The 20,577-nt window shown below is 37.7% G+C and overlaps 1 protein-coding gene across 8 annotated transcripts in view; it reads right to left on the bottom strand.

The window, feature by feature from the left end:
* ST6GAL2 (ST6 beta-galactoside alpha-2,6-sialyltransferase 2) overlaps window positions 1-20,577 on the bottom strand; it is a 129,713-nt gene that overhangs the window by 25,574 nt on the left and 83,562 nt on the right. For all 8 annotated transcript variants that reach the window (XM_043997247.1, XM_043997254.1, XM_043997248.1 and 5 more), the window contains one exon: window positions 10,414-11,372. In XM_043997247.1, coding sequence (XP_043853182.1) covers window positions 10,414-11,372 — 959 coding nt within the window. The remainder of the gene's footprint in view (window positions 1-10,413; window positions 11,373-20,577) is intronic.

Genomic DNA, 20,577 nt, shown 5'->3' with positions numbered 1-20,577 from the left:
AGCAATTACATACTCTCACTCAACAGACCTGCTCTGTTATTCAATGTATGGCTCCTTTCACTTTATTTTAATGACACAAATTTCCTAATTCTCCCATTAACTAGGTGATACGATATAATTTTTTTAAAAAACCTATCATTTAGTAAAGTCATGAACAGTGCTAGGTGCTGATCTGCCTGTATGCTTCTGCATGAAAACAAGATCAGAGGAGGGAAACTGGAAATTATTCAGTCCAATATATTCATTTTACAGATGAGGAAACTGAGGTCCAGAGATAAGAAGCAACCTAGCTAAGGTCCCAATCTGAAATCAAACAATTTGATTCCTAAGATTCCTTTCTAACTATGCCAAGCTGATCCACATATTTAAGTCACCTATGGACATGGGCAGGCAGAAATGTATAGATTGGAGTAAAGAAGGTTTGGAATCTTTTACTCAGAAGGATTATTTTTCCTTTTACAAAGTAATCTATCATGTTCAAAAATGTCTCCTATCTCTCACCAGAGGTGGTGGACTATAGGTATAGAATGAGTAGTATATTTTCAGAACGTAAATATGTTTATTTATTTTGGATGACTGCATTAATTTCTTAACAGGAAGAGTTCTACTAAGGGGAAAAAGAGAGGATGAGAGGCACGGAAAGTGAAAGTTGTATTTAAAAGAAGAGCATGAAGAAAACACTTAAGTAGATTACAAAGGGGGACTGTTTCTAGACCCACAGTAGTCTCCTTCCTTCCTTCCTTCCTTCCTTCCTTCCTTCCTTCCTTCCTTCCTTCCTTCCTTCCTTCCTTCCCTCCCTCCTTCCTTTTCTTTCTCTCATATTCCCAGGGCTTAGCACAGTGCCTGGCACACAGTAAATGTTTAATAAATGTTTGTTGTCTTGCATTGCAATGGATGATGTTTTCCCATAGGATGGGTAGAAGTTACATGTAACAGTTAAACTCTATAGTTCACTCATCTTATGGATTAAAATAGGTGATTATTGGTCTAGGAAGCTATCCACCATGGAGGGCATCTTTTCTCAATTCTTGTTCTTAATTCCAAAAACCTGACCTGAGTTCTAACCAACTGATTTAGCAATAAATTTCTGGAACAACTTCTTCTAAGGGGATTATTTGTATTTTCTGAAAACAAACAAATAAAACCCTAAGCTTTCTGCCTTTCTTCTCAGATAAACTTTAGGGGATTTAGCTTTGTCTAAGAAAACAATCATATTTAAAACAAAAGCTTTGGTTGACCAACCAATCATTTAATCTAAATAAAAATGATAACTAGTTTTAAGGATGGATTTCCCAATAGAATTGACTCAACTGATCAGTTAATTTGCTGCCACGTTGAGTCTTAACTCTAATGAATCTTAACTCTAATGGGACTTGAATTCCAGATTATTTCTAAGGTCCCTCTGAGCATGGACATTCTATGATTATCTAGTCTATAACCTTCTTTCCACAAAATCAAAAACTGAAGCCCAGAGGGTCAAAGTCAGTTGGCCAGTTAGTGGTAAGAGCCAGGATCACAACTTTATAGCCCCAGGTTACCAGTCTTAAGCTATGCTCTATACTGCTTCCTGAGATATAGCCTTTCCCTAAAATGCCTATGGCTCTCAAGCTGTCGCTGCATTTCAAATTATATAGTGAATAAATGGAAATCACTGTACATCTTGTGAGGTTTTCCCCTTGTGGTAAGATGTCCCACAGCAGGCTTGCTATGCATGCCTGAGTTTTAATATGTAGCTTCCCTAAAATCTACTTTTGTAGTTGAAGTCATCTATAACCTTTCCTAGGTTACATAGAAACGGCCTGTTGGCATTGATCCGAAATGACTCAAAGTTTAATATGTGGTAAGTGTAGAGGCAGAAATAACAGGTTTTCTTGGGTGGGAATTTATTTTTTAACTAGTTTTAGCTTTCTAAGATTGGAGTCAGGTGAAGATGAAAAAGAAAAAAAAATCCGATTAGGAGGGGCATATGAAATAAGAAAAGCTGAAAGTATACCTTTGTGTTTTATGGTTGTGTCAATTATTGGAGAAGGAAAGAGCAAACGATTTCAGTACTTTTACCAAGAAAACCCCAAATGGGATCACAAAGAGTTAGCCATGACTGAAACAACTGAACAACAATTATTGAAAATCTTCTTCCCAATGAAGGTTTAAAGAATAACATTACCTATTTATATGCAGAAACAAAGTGAAAAAAAGAATAATAAACATCAGCGGAGAGAAGGGAAGGATGTAAAACCTGTTTTTCTGGAAGAGGTGATATTTCATTCTTGGCGCATGGTTATTTCATGACTGCTAGAAGTGCAGGGGCAAGTCCACTACACTTAGGGATTGAAAAGCCTTTAAAAAGCAGTAACTCCTTGAGACGCCTTTTGAGCCACAAGTCTGCATCCACATCTTCCATATTTTTCCAAATTCTAATTCTATGCATAAAAAGGAAAACTATGAAATAGTCAAATTGGGAGATCTTATCTTTTGGTGTCTTTGATGGGAAAAAGTGGTGGAAAAGAATACTGAATTTGGAGTAGAATAAGAAACAAAACAAGGACCTGGATCTGCTACTTATCATCTGTGTGACCATGGTGGACAAATCACCAGAACACCCTCTCTGAGCCTCAGTTTCCTTATCTGTAAAATGAGGGGTCTGTACAAAGTGTTCTTTGATCCTTTCAACTTTATCCTCTGATCCTAAGTAAATTCAATTTAACAAATATTTGTTAAGTGACTGGTGTGTGCTAAATATTAGGAGAGATGTGATTTCTGCAAAACATGGGCCCTGATTTCATGGAGCTTCAGGGGATAAAATGAAACACAATTAATGATGACATGCTAAATAACCTTGTAAATATATTTGATGTGACATATTTTTGGAGATGGTAAAAGTGAGAAATTGTTTTGTTGGACTCTGCAGGTTTGTTTTGAGAGTTTTCTTGTTCTTTTATTTTTGTGTGGCAAGTAGGAAGGAGGAAAATGCTTTTGAGAGCAAAAATAAAAAATTTTAAATTAAATTAGAAAAAAATAAAATAATTAAAAATATTGAGTATATTCGAGAGGAAAAAAGCAAAATGTTCTATGAGATCTGAGGGGAAGGTCATTAAAAGATCAAAGAGGGCTTTATACAGAAAGTAACATTTGAGTTGAGCTTTAAAAGACAGGTAAATATTCAAAGTATGGGCATGGTAATGGACAGAGGTTTGTTATCCAAAGGATGGCAAGACTCACCATGAGGTGATTAAATTTTCAGCTATAGCAAAGATCTGCTTGACCTGACTTACCTCAACTGAGAAAATCTTAGCTTCTTAAAGTAATGAAGTAGGGAATTCAACAGGCAATGAGGAGGAAGGGAATTAGAGAAAGAGGGAATAGGAGAAGCCAGGCCATAGAGGTTTAAAGAAAAGGAAGAAGGAAACCTCACTTACCTAATAATTCATGTAAAAATAGATTTCACTGTTCTGCTATCCATGGTATACAACAATTTAGGATCATATATTTCAAGCTGAAACAGCCTTTGGAGGCCATTTAGCAAACCCACTCTTTGTACAAAAAAGGAAACTGAGGTTGGGACAAGTGAGTCCCTTGAGGTCACCCAGGATTTGGAACCACACGTTCTAACTCCAAATTCAGTGCTCATTCTGCAAGACCACACTATTTCTTACATTTTGGCTGTGGGCTACTGGGTACACCACTACTCTATAGCAGCAGTTGTAACAAAAACTGTAATGATACTGACTTTTTTGCCTCTTTTTGATGGACCTGTGATTTCATTGATGTGGATAGTTCTCTGATACATGATTTACCTTTTCTGAAACTATTATTTTATTTGTAAACCACTTTGTGCTTTCCAAAGGAATCTATTAATCTTTCAAACTTCATAGTCGGGGGGGGGCAGCTAGGTGGCGCAATGAATAAAGCACTGGCCCTGGATTCAGGAGGACCTGAGTTCAAATCCGACCTCAGACACTTGACACTAGCTGTGTGACCCTGGGCAAGTCATTAACCTTCACTGCCCCGCAAAAAACCCCTAAAACCAAACAACAACAACAACAACAAAAAAAACCTTCCTAGGGGCAGGTAGGTGGCGCAGTGGATAGAGCACCGGCCCTGGAGGCAGGAGTAAGTGAGTTCAAATCTAGCCTCAGACACTTAACACTTACTAGCTGTGTGACCCTGGGCAAGTCATTGAACCCCAATTATCTCACTTAAAAAACAAACAAACAAAAAAAACCTTCCTAGTCTCCCTGGGAGGAAAGGTAGGGCAGGTGCAACTTTCTCCAACTGATGGAGAGAAGATTCAGAGAAGTAAGGAATTTACCTAGGATGACCCAGCTATCCGGAGGCAGGGTCAGGACAAAAAAGGTCAGGCTTCCTCTTTCCTAATCCATTTTTTTCTACTTTCTCACAATTCTCTCAGAAGAGGATAGTTTACATGACTTCATGGTGACATCAAACCATTCCCTAATTGTGAAAAAACATCTTTACCTATTCCATACATGCCTATTTGAATCAATTTTTAAAAAAAAAATTAAAAAGCTAATTTTTTCCAGCTCAAAACTTTTGAAGACTGAGTAAGAGCATGCTTCAATCCATTATTTTAGAATTCCTTTCTTCGGGGCTGCAAGGTGAGGTTCTAAGGCTAACAAATGATTGCTGTTTATATGTTATGGAGAAAAATAACATCTTATGACACTGGGAAAGAATTTTCATGTTGCCAAAACAGTTCTGTTTGCTTTTAAAATAACATATTCTTCAAGTTGATTGTATTTACAACAACTACACTTTTCTCCTTTCAAAAACAATTACAATGTATGACTCAGTCTGGAAGGGGAAAAAACACCAAAAACACTTCTGGATTGTATCCCTAGAGTAAAAAACACAAGGGGGAGCTAAAGGGCAACCAACAGAAGAACTTCATTTATAAATGGGTTTCCACCTTATGAGATAGTGGGAATTTAAGTCTGATTGTTTGATTGTTTGTTTGTTTGTTTGTTTTAAGATTCCCTTAGCATGGTCAGATTTGTGGGTTTAGTATATTAGAGGCTTCTCTATAAACTGGAATGGCAGGTGCTGGTACTAGTTCTGCCATCAATATATTATATGACCATGACCTTGGGGGAACTTCTGTTTCTCAATTACCCAGCCTCCATCCTTAGCTTTCAAATAGAGAACATCAAACCTGATTCCCTTATACCTACCTAGTTCCTGGAGGGAAGTTATAAAATTGATTTTGACTATACAGTCCAAGGGACTGAGTTCTTTGGAGGAAAGGACTACATAAATACTGAGTTTTATAGCTATTGTTAAATTCCATGGGTGTTTGTCTGGGGTGGGGGAGAGAGAGGGAGATTCCAACATTTAATACTGCTGAACAGATGTTGACTAACAGAAACAAAAGCCTCCCTGTATCTATAAATTTAATTAAGCTGCTAATAAATATGCACATGTATATTGTATACATATATATGAAAGGGCATGGGGAAGAAGGAACTAGTATAGATAATTTTTAGAAGGATTTATTTGAAGAAAATTAGAGGAAATCAGAAAAAATTTTAAAATAAATACATATGTATGTATGTGTATGTGTGTGTGTGTGTGTATACACACACACACACACACACACACACACAAAATAATTCCAAAAAGGTAATTTAACTAGAAGGCTACATTTCAACTAATGACTAATCATGAGTATAGTAATAATAGCACAGGTATTTAGGTGGCACAGTGGATAGAGTGCTGGGCCTGAAATGAGTTCAAATATGGCCTCAAACACTTACAATGTGTGTGACACCAGGCAAGTCACTTCACCCTGTTTGTATTAGTTTTCTCATCTATAAAATGAGCTGGAGAAGGAAATGGCAAACTACTGCAATATCTTTGCTAAGAAAACCCCAACTGAGGTCACGAAGAGTTGGACTCGACTGAAATGAATGAATGACAAAAGTAATAATAGCCCACTCATATAGCATTTCAGAACAAGGCTTCTTAAACTTTTTCACTTGCGACACCCTTTTTGTCTGAGAAATTTTTACACAACCCCAGGTGTATATATAGGTATATAACATAATCCTTTACTCTTGCCAAATTTTTTGTGACCCCTGCATTCTGTTAGGTGACCCCATATGGAGTCGCAGCCCACAGTTCAAGAAGCTTTGCTTTAGAAGTCACAAAGCACTTTCCTCAAAAAACAAAAAACAAAACAAACACCAAAAACCCCAAAGTGGAGAGCATTGTATGATTATCCTCATTTTATTGAAGACAAAAAAGAGACCCAGAAAGTTAAAGTGACTAGTCCAAAGATACACTATTAATTACTGACAAAACTATGGTTCAAAGCTATCTAAAGGCTCTAAGGCCAATGTATAAAGGTGGGATAAAACTCAACAAGTTTTTGTACCTCCATGATCCTCTCAATTTCCTCCCTTCCAAATTCTGACTAGAGAATATTCTGCAGAGATGCAGTGTGATATAATGGAAACAATGAAGTCAAAGGGTAGGGATAGGAGTCTTGGTTTTGTTATAATAATCTTTATAGGAAAAACACTAGACCTGTGATTTCACTGATCTAGTAAATACCTAAATAGGGAAACTCCTATAAATGCATATCAGCACCTTCTTTCATCAGAGAGTTGCCTACACTTAGATCCTACAGTACCAAGATGTTAGGAGCTTTCTCTAGGGATATACAATCCAGATGTATTCAAGGTCAGTTATGAACCTAAGTTTTCCTAGCTCTGAAGCCAGCTTTCTTTCCAATGGTTCACAATGCTTATCAACATTTATGCCTTGGGCTCAAAATTTCACCTATATTGTCCTTCAGTTCCATCTTGTATAAAATAAAACTGGCTAGATGGCCTTGCAGATCCTCAGTGGCATACTGTAAGATCTGATTTCCTGACTCAGAATCAGATGTAAGATGCAAAACTAAATCTGGGGGGGAAAAAATCAAAGTTTCAAATAAGAACAGTAACGAACATGTTGGCTTTAGAGTATAACACCAAAATCTCTATTTTTTTTTTCCATTACAGTTACTCCTCAAATAAGAGAAGGAACGATGAGGTTGATTTTGTCCCCAGAAACTTCCAAACCACTGGTTATTTTCTGAAAGACAAGAAAAGGAAAGGAAAGAAAAGAGAAAAATATATCCCTGAACATGGGAGAAACCTATTAACAATGTATAAGTAATTCTACCATAGGGATCCCATCCCTCAGACTTGTACTTAGTCAAATCAGGAACACTGGAAAGGGCACTCCTTTCCTTATTTGACCAGGATCTACAAATGAATGCACCATTTGGTTCAGTTGCAATGTATGGGTGGATTATGCAACACTGCTGAGTATAGTTGGAATGTACTAAATGTGGGTGTTTCAGAATAAAAGGGTTAGTTAGGCTAAGGGGAATTCTCTGATTGCTCTAAACAATGATTTATGGTTACCAGAAAGGCAACTGGGCAAGGTGGTGGATAGTGTTTTGGACTTAAAGACAAGAAGACCTCAGTTCAAATTCCACTTCTGGTACTTTTTTATCAGTGTGAACCCTGAGGCAAGTTCTTCTCAGCCTAGGTTTCCATATCTGTAAAATGGGGAAGATGATAATAGTACCTATCTCACAGGTTTGTTTTGAAGATCAAATGAGATAACACATTTACAATGCTTTGTAAACCTTAAGGCAGTTGATGCTAGGGCTATATCCTTAATGCAATAGGACATAGTTTCCCTCAATTGTACTATCTATAACCAGGGAAAGATTCCGAGCCTGCAGATAATCTTTGTGAGAAATAAGAATCCTTAGTGAACTAGAAAATACTGTGTCTTTTTTGGTATGTATCTTAGGAAGGAAGAGTAAACAGCTCTGCCTCCCAGTTCCCACAGATATAAATTTTAATATTCTACCTAAAGATTTTTGTGGGAAGAGTCTTCTATAGGACCCAGAAACCCCTCATATTGGATCAGGTCCCAAATACCACCTGTGCAACACCTTTCCCATTTGTTCACTTCTATTTCCATTAATACCACTCTAGTACTGGCCCCTATTATCTCTTAACAGGTTTTTCCTGTCTCTACTTTCACCCAATTCCAAAGCAGCCTTCACAATTCTTCCTGACAAATCTTTTCTATATTTAATTCTAGCCAAGTTATTCCTCCACTCAAAAATATTCAGTAACTCCCTAGTGCCCATGAGTAGTTTAAATTGATTTCCACCTGGCACCTAAGACTTTCCATAACCTGGAGCTGCAGTACCTTTTCACCATTGGGTCACCTCCACCCACTCTAAGTTCTAGCCAAACAAGATGACTTCTCATACTTGCCAGCCCTGACTTCTAACTTAAGACACATCCTGTGATCTTTTCACCTTTGCATCTGTGTGTTCCTTGTGCCGGTAATATGACCTCTTTTCCTTTGTGAGATTTAAAATTGGATATTAGATCATAAATCTCCCCTACTTAACCTTTCCCTTAATTTATCTCCCAAACTAGTAAATGGAAGAAGCTTTTGGTTTTCTAGATAGACCTTTTTATTTATAGTTATGATAGTCACAAGGTGATGTTGATTAGAAGGATAGGAAAGTAGAAACACAATACAAATCGTCTTAAGTCTAAGCTTAGTCTATATTCCTTATAAAAACTCACCAAACCGAAAAGGCCACCTTTGGAGAGAGAGAGTCTGTGCCGCGCCGTCAGGAGTCCCGCCAAGCAGGCAAAAGGCCTACTCTAGTTCTCTCCACCCCGGAAGTCAAAAACCCGGCAGGCAGTCTGACATGCGCAGCAGGCGGACTGTTCATCTCCTCCCCAAAAGGGTGGTCCTTGAAAAACTGGCGTCTTTCAGTTATCCTAACCGACTGTTAAAAACTTTCATATTTTACCACACCTTTCATAAGAATTCCTACTCATCTTTAAAAATCCAAAGTAATACTCCTTCCCATGATACTTTCTTCATTGCCCCACCTTCCTCTTTTCACTCCACTCAGCAACTTATTTTTTACCTCCTCTAATACCATCATCATGTAATATTGTGTATCCTTATAATCTTTGTTGGCATCTTTTCTCTGCACTAGAATGTAAACTTTAGCAAGGCAGGATTTGTGTCATATTTAAACTTGATATTTCTTATTGTGGTTAGCATTCAATCAATGCTTGTTAATGAAAGAAACAAAGTATATTAAGATGGTAGGTATATAAAATCTGAAAGGAAAAATCTGGACAGAAAGTTTGTGTGTGTGTGTGTGGGTGGGGTATAGGTGTGTATATCTATCTGTGTCTGTGAATGTGTGTGATAACACAAGCCAATACGATTTATAAAAGGATTGTGTTCCAAAAATCATTCAAAAGTCAGTTGTTTGCAACTGTGAATTCATTTCCTTATGGAAACAATGCTATAAATAATAATTGTTAAACTCCTGGCTACAGCTAGCCCACAAAGGCCTACTGAAACCATGTTGCATCTACAATGAATGTACTTTATGTGTCATTACCCTCTGGAGTCTTTGTGCTGTTGTCCTCTCATCTGTTCCTCCTATATTCAAATGTTTCATGGGTTAAACAAATTTTTGTGGGCTAGTCTTGGAATCTGACCACAATGCGTAGCATTGTGTTTGAGGGGAAATTAATCCTAGGGTCAACAGTGTGAAGAGAGCTCTTTGGGACTAGGAAACAAATAGTTCTTTTCCATTCCTTTCCTTACTTCACTGTGAATACTGAAGTTGGGACAATGAAAGAGAAGAGGGAACAGGTCTTACTATCTTCAGGGTCTGAGCGTATGCTTTTATACTTCTAATATAAGCTAAATGCCTAATTCTGAGAATACCTTTGGCTCTTCAGACTGGTACCGTGGGCAGAGCACTGAAATCAGAGGACTTAATGTCCAGAACTCACTTCTGATACTTATTAACTCTATGCTTTGGGAAAAGTCATTTAACATTATTGGACTTTTCCTGCTCATCTTTAAAAATGGTTGACCTTGGGTCAACTTTTGAATTCAAAATCCTGCCTCCAACACATAACAGCTGGATGACCATGAATAAGTCCCTTAACCTTTGTGAGCCTCAGTTTCCTCATCTGTAAAATGAGAATATTAATAGAACCTATCTCACAGCTGAGTTCCAAATAAGATAACAGACAAATTACTTTGCAAATGTTAAAATGCTAAGTAAATTCTAATTTATAACATTTATCTTAATAATAATAATAATAATAATAATAACAACAATAATATTATCTCTGAAGTCCCTTCCAGCTCTATATTTATGACCCCATAACCTCTACTGAGCTCACAAATCAGGTGAGGAAAAGACTCAATGAAATAAATATCTATTAACACTATCAGAAAAACTGATAGCTAAAATATCTCAAACAGTAGCTTAACAATTATCCATTTGTAGCTGGAAAAAAAATTGGCCAGTGAAAATTTTTCTGAACTCACCTATTTCTTCCCCCAGTGAGGAGTTCAGGATTGCACCTGCAGACATGACTACTGCACAGCTACCCAAACCTTGAGGATACAGTTTGCTCAGGGGCACTTGAGGGACATGCTTCTCCCAGCCAAGGTCTGAAAAGGGGGCCTCCTTTCCATCCAGTGTCCTCACAGTCACGCGATCCCTGAGCTCACACAATAGCTGTTCCCTTGTCAGCTTGGAATTCCGTTTTCCCCTAAACCTCACCCTGTGCTTGTTGGTGGTGAGATAATCTTTCATTGCTTTTTGTAGGCGTGGATTTAACATTTTTGAAGAAACATTTCCTTTCCAAAGGCGGTACAGAAAGGACTTGGACATAGTGGAATAGAGTCTGTCCCAGTGGGGCAACTGGACTTTTCTGTGCCTTGAGATAATTTTCTTTCGATTGTGTCTAATTGCCCCTTCCTGGTCCTCCTCACTGAGAGGGATGAACTTCACCATCTGCTGGCCATGGCTGTGTGATATAGGTTGGCCCATAGTAAAAAAATAGTCATCGTCTACTTGATAGAAAAGGCGTGGGGATTTTTTTCTTGTCTGAGAAGGAAAAAACTCTTCATTCTCCAAACCCTCTTTCATTTCAGACCATTTCTGAAGGCTATTGGGAGCTAAGTTAAATGAATCAAAAAGGTCTCCATTGAGAAGCACCTCATTCCTATCCATGGTTTCAGAAAAAGATGGCTCATGCATAGCGCCCATGATTGATCTTTGTTTCCCTTGGATAGGCAGGATCCTTTTAGTTTCAACATAGGAGAAGGAACTTGGAACAGGTTCCACAGTGTTGCTATCTGTGAAATAGATGAAGATCACTAAAAAAAGGAGACCCCAAGCAAATATCCCAAAGAGCATAAGTTGTTTCCATTGTTTCAAGTTCGGTTTCATGGCAGAGCCTGTATCAACACTTCTGTGTCCTGAAGTAGTGGTAGGCAACCTGCAGGATGACACTAAGGGTTAGCATGACTACATTCAGCACTTTTCTACATAAATACAATAGAAAAATGATATAATATAATGGGTTGACCAAGGGTAAGCTCCATGGATCTATCTCCCAGTTTTCCTTCCCAATTTACAAGGAGCAATTCTTACTGACTGGAAGTAAGTAGAAAGAAAGGTTACTTTTCCTCACCTGTTTAAGTACATTTCTTCACTTGATTTTTATTCAATCAATCAATTAATAAGCACGAGAATTTATTTAGTGTTTATTATTGTGTCTTAGGCATCTAGCTAAGCCCTGAAGACATGAAGTTTGGTTTTGTTTTTTTTTTAAATTGGTCCCTGTTCTTCAGGAGCTTCTATTCTATGTAATGAATCAGTGAGGTGGTGTGCAGTAGATAGAGCCTCAGACATTAGTTATGTGACCTTGGGCAAGTCACTTAACCTGTTTGCCTCAGTCTCTTCTTCTATTAAATGCAAATAACAATAGCACATACATATAAAGGTTGCTGTGAGGACTAAATGTCCTTAGCAAAGTGCCTGGCACTAAGTAAGTGCTATATAAATGTTAGTTATCATCATCTTCATCATCATCATTACTAATTGTGGAGAAAACATGCCCCCAAATAGCTATGCACAAGATACAAAATAGACAAAAGGTAATCTTAGAGGAGGAGGTGTATGTATGTGGCAGTGTAGACTAAGAACATCTCCTGCAGAAGGTATAACATGAGTTGAGTCATGAAGAAAGTTAGGGAGTCTAAAAGAAGAAGATGTGATGAGAGGGGGTAGTTTTCTATGTATGAGGGACATTCAATGCAATGGCATGAATACAGGAGATGAAGTGTTGTGTTTAAGGAAAAACAATCAGGCTGCATAAAGGAAAATAATATGTAAATAGACTGGAAAGATAAGAAAGGGATAGGTCACATAATACATATACATACACACATATATACATATAAATATGGAAATTATATCTATGGAAATATACATATATACATACATACAAACATACACATGTGTGTACCCTGATTCTGTTTTCCAATATTTCTTGAATATTATTAAAATAGGTATATGAGGTACCACAATTAGATAATAAAAATATTTTTAAACAAATATTAAAAAAAGAGACTCTTTTGGAGGCTATCCACGTACCCCAACAATGTTTTCATTGTTCATAATCTTTATATAACTCCTCTTTGAGAGTTCATATAAATAACCCACATGGTAGTAGATATTTGAAAGTAGATTTGAATTTTGGAACGTGCAGTATTTCATTCAGAGCCAGGCCTGTCAACAAGTTGAATTAAGTAGGTGATAAAACTAGCCAATGTTTTTACACACACATATGTAAAAGTATATATATATATAGGGATGTGTGTGTGTGTGTGTGTGTGTGTGTGTGTGTGTGTGTGTGTTGGAGAGGATAAAAAAATAAAGTATGACTAATATAGTCAGAAGTGAAGATTGGCCAAAATGGCGAATTAGGATGAAGCAGTACAGCTCAGTTCTCCCCATAACTATTTCAACAAAGATTTAGAAAAAGCACCAGTCTGAGTTGGGAAATCCAAGAAAAAAATACAGTGAGAAGTACTGCCATCTCAGAGAGTAGGAACAGAAGTTAGCCAGCAGCTTTGCCCTTCTGACCCCAGAAATAGGTTTTGGATACAGCCTAGACTAAAGAAGGGACCTGAAGCCAGGTCTTGGGTTAACCTTTAATGAGCAGTCAATGGATCTAATTGAGACCTGGCCTGGGGCTCTTTGTTGGGACAGGAGCAGGAACAAAAGTGAGCAACAGTTATGTGGTACTGATATTGGAGCAGGGTTATAGATTCAGCCCACAGATTATGGTTGATGTCTGCAGCTGAGTGGCCAGAGCAAGGAGCTCAGACCTAGGGAGGGGGTCTGCTTCTCTAGAGCTTTACAGAGCCTTCAAGCCAAATAACCAAGGCTTCTGTCTACTGCTACTTCAACAAAAGGGAAGTTTTTTGTTTTGTCACCCAGATCAGGAGCTTGAAAAGCTCAGACCAGGAAGTCAGCAATTAGCTATCATTCACTCTAGATCAAATTGCTTAGAATGTGTCCAACCTAGGCTACCCCTGAGATCCTTTAGAACACAAAATCCAGAGAAAGCAGCAAAATTCAAGAAAATATAAACTGGAACCAAACAAGCATCTAACATGCCCTCCAGAAGAGGCAGTCCTGATAAAGCAAAAAAAGCTCCCAAGATAAAAACATATTATGGAAATAGAAATACCCAAGACACAAACCTGGGGCAGGGCTGGGAATAATACCCAAATACCTACTAGCAGAACTTCCAAGAAAAACACAGCTTAGCCACAAAGTCAATTAGAATTCTTAGAAGAAATGAAGTAGTAATTAAAATATTAATAGAGATGTGGCTTTCTGAGGTGACTATAACTGACTCAAAAGATAATTCTTAAGAAGATGTTCCTGAAATATCTTAATCAACATCAGCATATATGGCCTCCCAAAAGGAACATTTTAGAAGGTATCATTCTTTTGAATGGACAGTTAGGTAGTTCAATAGATAAAGTGCAGGGCCTGGAGTCAGGAAGAACTGAGTTCAAATCCAGCCTCAGATACTAATAGTGTGACCCTGGCCAAGTCACTTAACCCTGTTCGTCAGTTCCTCATCTGTAAAATAAGCTGGAGAAGGAAATGACAAACTGCTCCATTATCTTTGCTAAGAAAACCACAACTGGGGTCATGAAGAGTCAGACATTTCTAAAAACAACTGAACAAAAATTCATTTGAATTCATAAGCTCTAGTAGGTTAAAAGGCTACCAAGTCATATTAATTTATTTACATACTTAGTATTGTGAGTATGTATGTGTGTTTGCATACTGTGTGTTTATGTGTGTTCAGGAGACATATGGGAGGACTTCAAGCATAAAAAATTCCTTCATTTATGCAAGTGGTTTGTAATTCAATCTGGAAATGTTAAGTGGTTACTTGCATTTGTTCATAGTTGCACCAAGTCTGGTCTTTATTCAAAGACAACTCTCTCTCTCTCTCTCAAACATATACATACACACACACACACACACACACATATGTATACTTTATATTCATATATGTATATACTATAATTTTATATAATAGAGATAAATATGTGTATATCTATACATAGTCTACATCGATCTTGTTTCAGGAGGAAAAATCCTAGACAATCTAGATAAAAAGATAAAGATGACAGATTTTCTCTATATGACATACATAAATATATATGTAAATATATATGCCTACATACTGACTATAGATTCCCATATATATGTATACTTCCTTAAAAGCACAGAAGGCCTGAAGCAGGAGCTCATGAGTGTAAAAACAAAAGCGTATGTAACAAAAGCAACAAATTTGTTTCCTAAGTCAAATGACCGCATGTCTTCCATTCGGTGCAGAAGCAGCAACTCAACAGTTTTTGCTGACCCCTTACTGTCGCACAATTGTTCCCATTAGCCACAGAACCGAATGGTTACTCCACCCCGAAGAGTAACTCCACTTCAACGCTACAAATGCTCTGTGCAACACAGTAGAGACTCTTTAAAAACTCTCACAAATGGAACAGTCTTTAATAAACAAAGTGCTTTCATCTAAATTATCAAATGAGTTGTTTTCATTGTATGGAACAGAGGAGGAAGATACTGATTTAAAAGGTGGGGAAAGGGATGAGAAAAAAATTGAATAAAACTGAAAAGGTCCCCAGAGAACCCCCTAGTCCAATCCGCTCATTTTATAGTTGAAGAGAATGAAATCCAGAAAATTTAAATGACCTGCTTAAATCCACACTGAAAGTAAACATCAGGGAGGATATTTGAATCCAGATCCTCTTTCCACTGTACTTTAAGTTCCTCACATAAGTTGTATAGCTGAACCGAGGTTGTCGATGAAATACATTTTCTCTTTTTTTTTTTCTTTTGCTTCTCCTCCACCCCTAAATGTGAAGTGAATGGGAAAGAGGTGAGATTGAATTACTCTGAGCTCCTTGGAAACGAGTATTACAATATGAGAAGTATTTTTCATCAGGTAAGATTTATGTGGTTCTTGATGCATTGTAATAATAGAATAGAGTGGGATAACTGCTTCAGCTCATGATGATGATCTGACTTTTAATATTCCAAAAGCCTTTGTTTCAAGCTCTAGAAAAAGGGTAACTACAAATGTAAGGGGCCAATTAAGGAATTATTTTGCAAAATAATTATATTACAAGCAATTGAAAAACCTCTGCTAACAAAGCCTGGGTAGGATCATTAAAAGTGCTGCATTAATCTGACATCAGCACATAAGTCAAAACCCACAGCCAGAAACAGATGGTCAGAGAGACAAATAGATGGAGAAACTGTGTGTTGGGGGCAGGGTGGGACCCAAATAGTATAACCCATGCTTTTCCCTATCATGGTCTTATACAAAGAAACTTGTCACAGAAATTTGTTTGTTGAACTGGACAAAAAACTGGAGACTGGACAGTCACTCTGTCACATTTAACAACTGAAGACATCTATGATTCTCCCTTAGTGCCATCATATTTGAGCTGCCCACATCATGTTAAGCTTAAGTTACAATGATCTTTCACATTTCTTATTCCCATTGCTTCTTATCCATTCCTGTAGTTAAAACTCTTGTTCTTCCGACTATAGCAAAAGTCTGCAAAAGCCCTCCTGGTTTCAATTGAGTCATTATACAACTCCCCAGTACACAGTTTTGGTCTCTTCACTCCATTACAAACTTCAGTGGCTCCTTACTGAAGTATCTACAGGATAAAAAACTAAATCATTTATCTGCCTCTACTCCTAATCTCTGTTGAAATTCTATCCTTTCAAGACCCAGAGCAAGTACCATCTCCAAGAAGTCTTCTTTGATTGCCTCTATTAGGAAGTCATTTTACTCTCAAATTTTTCACTTTTCTTTGACCTTCTAGTATAGTTATCTGTATGTTTTATCTCCACTACATTTTTTTTCTTCAAATTAGAATGTAGTGGTAAACTATACAAATAGAAATTGCTTCATTCTTTGTGCCTATATCCCCAGAACCTGGCACCTAATAGGATATATATATATATATATATATATATATATATATATATATATATATATATATATGTGTGTGTGTGTGTGTGTGTGTATACATACATACATATACACATATACATAATCAAGATTGGCTGATTATAATTTTTAAAGGATAGAGGCTGTCATTCTATTTTTTATCTTCAATGTCTAGTAAAATAACTTACACAAATACAAATTTTAAATGTTGACTTTTGGGGGAAATACAAATTCATTTCACTAATATAGTTCTTCCAATATGCTGCTAAAGATTATATTATTCTGAATAATACGACTTATCATATGGTATATTATCAATCAAATGAATTAGATATAGAAGAGTACTCTTAGACTAAGTTAATTGTTCCTGAATTCCAAGGAAGAATTGTTTCTTTATCTTAAATTCATGCTAGCCTTCCTTGATGAGAATAGTTTTTATTGACTAATATTAGTGAGTTATTAATATTCCAATAAGGAAATTATACACATAGCTGAGATAACATACAACTTTAGAATCCATCATAAAATTATTCTAACATGCCAACTCATCAGTGTTCAGAAAATTTTTTAAATTAATGAATCAGCATTCTTTGCCCATTTGAACTTTCCCCCTCTGTTCCAAACCATTCTCATACATACACAGACACACACATTTTCTGCTGTATTCCCTTTTATGGTAAATGGTCTTTTTATTCTTAGGATAAACTTAGTCCTACTAAAAGGGATCACAAAATGAAAACTCCCCAAAATGTTATAGTCAAATTCCAGAGCTCATAGGTCAAGGAGAAAATATTATAAGCAATCAGAGAGAAACAATTTAAATATCATGGAGCCAAAGTCAGGATCACATAAGATTTAGCACCTTACAAATTTTTGAATAGAATTTTATTTTCCAAAATATATATAAAAACAAAATTTTAACATCAGTTTTTTAAAAACTTTGTGTTCCAACTTCTCTTCCCCCTCCATTCGCACCCCCCACTCACAAGAACTCAAGCAATTCAAAACAAGCTATACGTGAGTAGTCATGGAAAAATTTCCATATTAGCTAGTTGTGAGAGAAAACAGTCAAAAAAACCAGAACTTCAGATTAAGGAATTGTCAAAGAGGAAATGAAAAAAAAATTTTTAAATGTGTTTCCATCTGTTTTCAGATACTATCAGTTCTTTTTCTGCAGATGGGCTGCAATCTTCTTAAGTCTTTCAGGGTTATATTGGATCATTTCCTTGCTGAAAATAACCACATACTTCCCAGCAGATCATCCCCCACTATTGCTATTATTTTGTATACAGTACATTTCACTCTGCTTCAGTTCATGTAGGTCTTTCCAGGTTTTTCTGATAGTATCCTGTTCATCATAACCTTTATATAGTACCTTAAGCTTGACAGAGAATTTTCTTCATAAAAGCCCAGCAAAGTCCGTACCATATGTTTTGCCATTATAATCAATCATCATAACTATTTCCCTCCATCCCACTCCCTTCCCATGACATTTACTCTATCTTCTTTTTACCTATTCCTCCTCAGAGGTGTTTTACTTCTGACTATCCTTTCCCTTGCTCTGCATTCCCTTTTTTCACCCTTCCTTCCTTATCTTCTTCCCCTCCTATTTTCCTGCAGGGTTAAATAGATTGCTCCTTACAATGGGGTATGAAAGCTATTCCCTCCATTGGACCACTCCAATGAGATCAGGGTCCCTGAGCTAATTGTGTGTTCTAAATTTTTCTTCCTCCCTCCCTCCTCAACCCTCCCTATGAGATCAAACAATTCAATATGTCATACTGGTGCAGTAATGAAGAACATCTTCATCTTCCTTGAAAGTGTTTTGCTTTTTACTGCTCTCTCCCCCCAATCAACCCTTTCATCCTTCCCTTCTTCCCCCCTCCCTCCCCCACTTAGGGCAAAAATATATTACTATACCTACTTGAGTATGTATGTTAGTCCTTCTTTGAGCCAATTCTGATGATATTAAGGTTCACTCACTCCCCAACTCCTTCCCCCTCTTCTACTCTCCTCCATAAACTGTTTTCTTGTTTCCTTCATGTGAACTACCTCTCCCCAGACCATCTCTCCCCTTCTCCCTCCCCCAGTTTATTCCTCCTATACCTCAACCCTGTTTTAATGATGTTGTCATGGATTAGTTAGGCAGCACAGTGGACAAAGCACCAGCCTTGGCCAGCCCCAGACATAAGACACCCCACCCTGTCTGCCATAAATGCTTTACAGATATCATCCCTTCATATTCAGTTCAGCCCTGTCTTCTGTGAATTTCTTACTGAGATAGTTCTTATGATTTCAAAGTATTATCTTCCCATGTAGGAATGTAAACAGTTTGATCTTTTAATATCCCTCATGAAGTCTTTTCCTGTTTACCTTTTTATGCTTCTCCAGGATCTTGTATTTGAAAGTCAAATTTTCTATTCAGTTCAGGTCTTTTCATCACAAATGCTTGAAACACCTCTTTCTCATTGAAATCCCATTTTTGCCTCTGAAAAATTATACTCAGTTTTGCTGGGTACGTGATTTTTGGCTGAAGTCCCAGTTCCTTTGCCCTCTGGAATATCATATTCCATGCCCTCCGGTCCTTTAATGTAGAAGCTGCTAGATCTTGCTTTATCCTTATTGGAGCTCCACAGTATTTGAATTCCTTTTTTTCTAGCTGCTTGCAGTACTTTCTCCTTCATCTGGGAGTTCTGGAATTTGGCTATAATATTCCTGGAGGTTTTCCTTTTGGGATCTCTTTCAGGAGGTGATCGGTGGATTCTTTCAATTTCTATTTTAGCTTCTGCTTCTAGAATATCAGGGCAATTTTCCCTCACACTCTCTTGGAGGATGGTGTCTAAGCTTTTGCTTTAGTCATGGTTTTCAGGTAGTCCAATGATTTTCAAATTATCTCTCCTAGATTTATTTTCTAGGTCAGCTGTTTTTCTAAGGAGATATTTCATATTGCCCTCTATTTTTTCATTCAATTGAATTTGCTTTACTGTGTCTTGGTTTCTCATAAGGTCACTAGCTTCCATTTGTTCAATCCTAATTCTTAGGTAGTTATTTTCATGAGACAGTTTTTTAATCTCCTTTTCCATTTGGCTTTTCAAACTGTTGACTTTTTTCTCATGACTCTCCTGCATCGCTCTCATTTCCCTTTCCATTCTTTCCTCCTTTTCTCTATATCTTCTTTCTATTTCTTCTACTTTCTCTTCAAAGTCCCTTTTGAGAGCTTCCATGGACTGAAACCAGTTCATATTTTTCTTGGAATCTTTAGATGTTGGAGCTTTGACCCTGTTATTATCTTCTTCTTCTGAGGTTGTATTGTGGTCTACCTTACCCCCAAAGAAGTTCTCAATGGTCTTCTGCTTTCTCTGCCTACTCATCCTGGCTTACTATTTCTTGTCTTTTAACTCCTTCTTAAAGTGTGGTGCTGCTTCCAGGAAACACTGTGCAAACTACAGCGTGGCCCAGGAGATAGTTGGGCTTCTTCTCAGCCTGTCTGGCCTCGCTTTCATTTGATTTTAAACTCTCCACTGGGGGTGGGGGTGGGGGGGCTGCTTCTCAGCTCCACTCCTGTTCGTAGCTTCAGAGGGTCCCAGGTGTTTTGGGTTGAGGGGGGGCAGGTTTTAATCTCACCTGGCCTGTTCTCAGGTCCAGAGATAACCTCAGGCCTACTTACTAAGGAACCAACCAGCAAAGCTTTCTGTGGTATGGTTCTCAGCTTCCAATGAGACTGCTCCCCCTGCTCCCCTCCCCCACCTGGGTCTCCCACCACTCAGGATTTCTTCCTGGCTCCCTGCTAGGGTGGGACAGTCGAATCCTTCCCCCCAGTCCACTGGTACCCCTGCCCCCCCCCCAGGCCAGCCCTTCAGTCCAACCGCACACTCGGTTCCAGAAGATGGCAGTGCTGCAGCCGATTCAGAGGCACTGGGACAAATTCCTCTGGTTGGTGTCTGGTGTGTTGGCCAGATTGCAGGGTTAGGCTTTATTCGTGGCCCAGCATGGACCCTTGAAATCTATCTATAGCTGTAGAAAACGCTCAGCCCATATTTTTGTGTGTTTTTCTGCCCCAAGGGTTCTTTTCTTACTTTTGTGGTGATTGTATCAGGAGTCCTGTGGGTTTAATGTCTTTCCTCCGCCA

This window comes from Dromiciops gliroides, chromosome 3 (genome assembly GCF_019393635.1).
Source record: "Dromiciops gliroides isolate mDroGli1 chromosome 3, mDroGli1.pri, whole genome shotgun sequence".
NCBI classification, from domain to species: Eukaryota; Metazoa; Chordata; class Mammalia; order Microbiotheria; family Microbiotheriidae; genus Dromiciops; species Dromiciops gliroides.
This window is presented reverse-complemented; position numbering and strand designations above follow the sequence as displayed.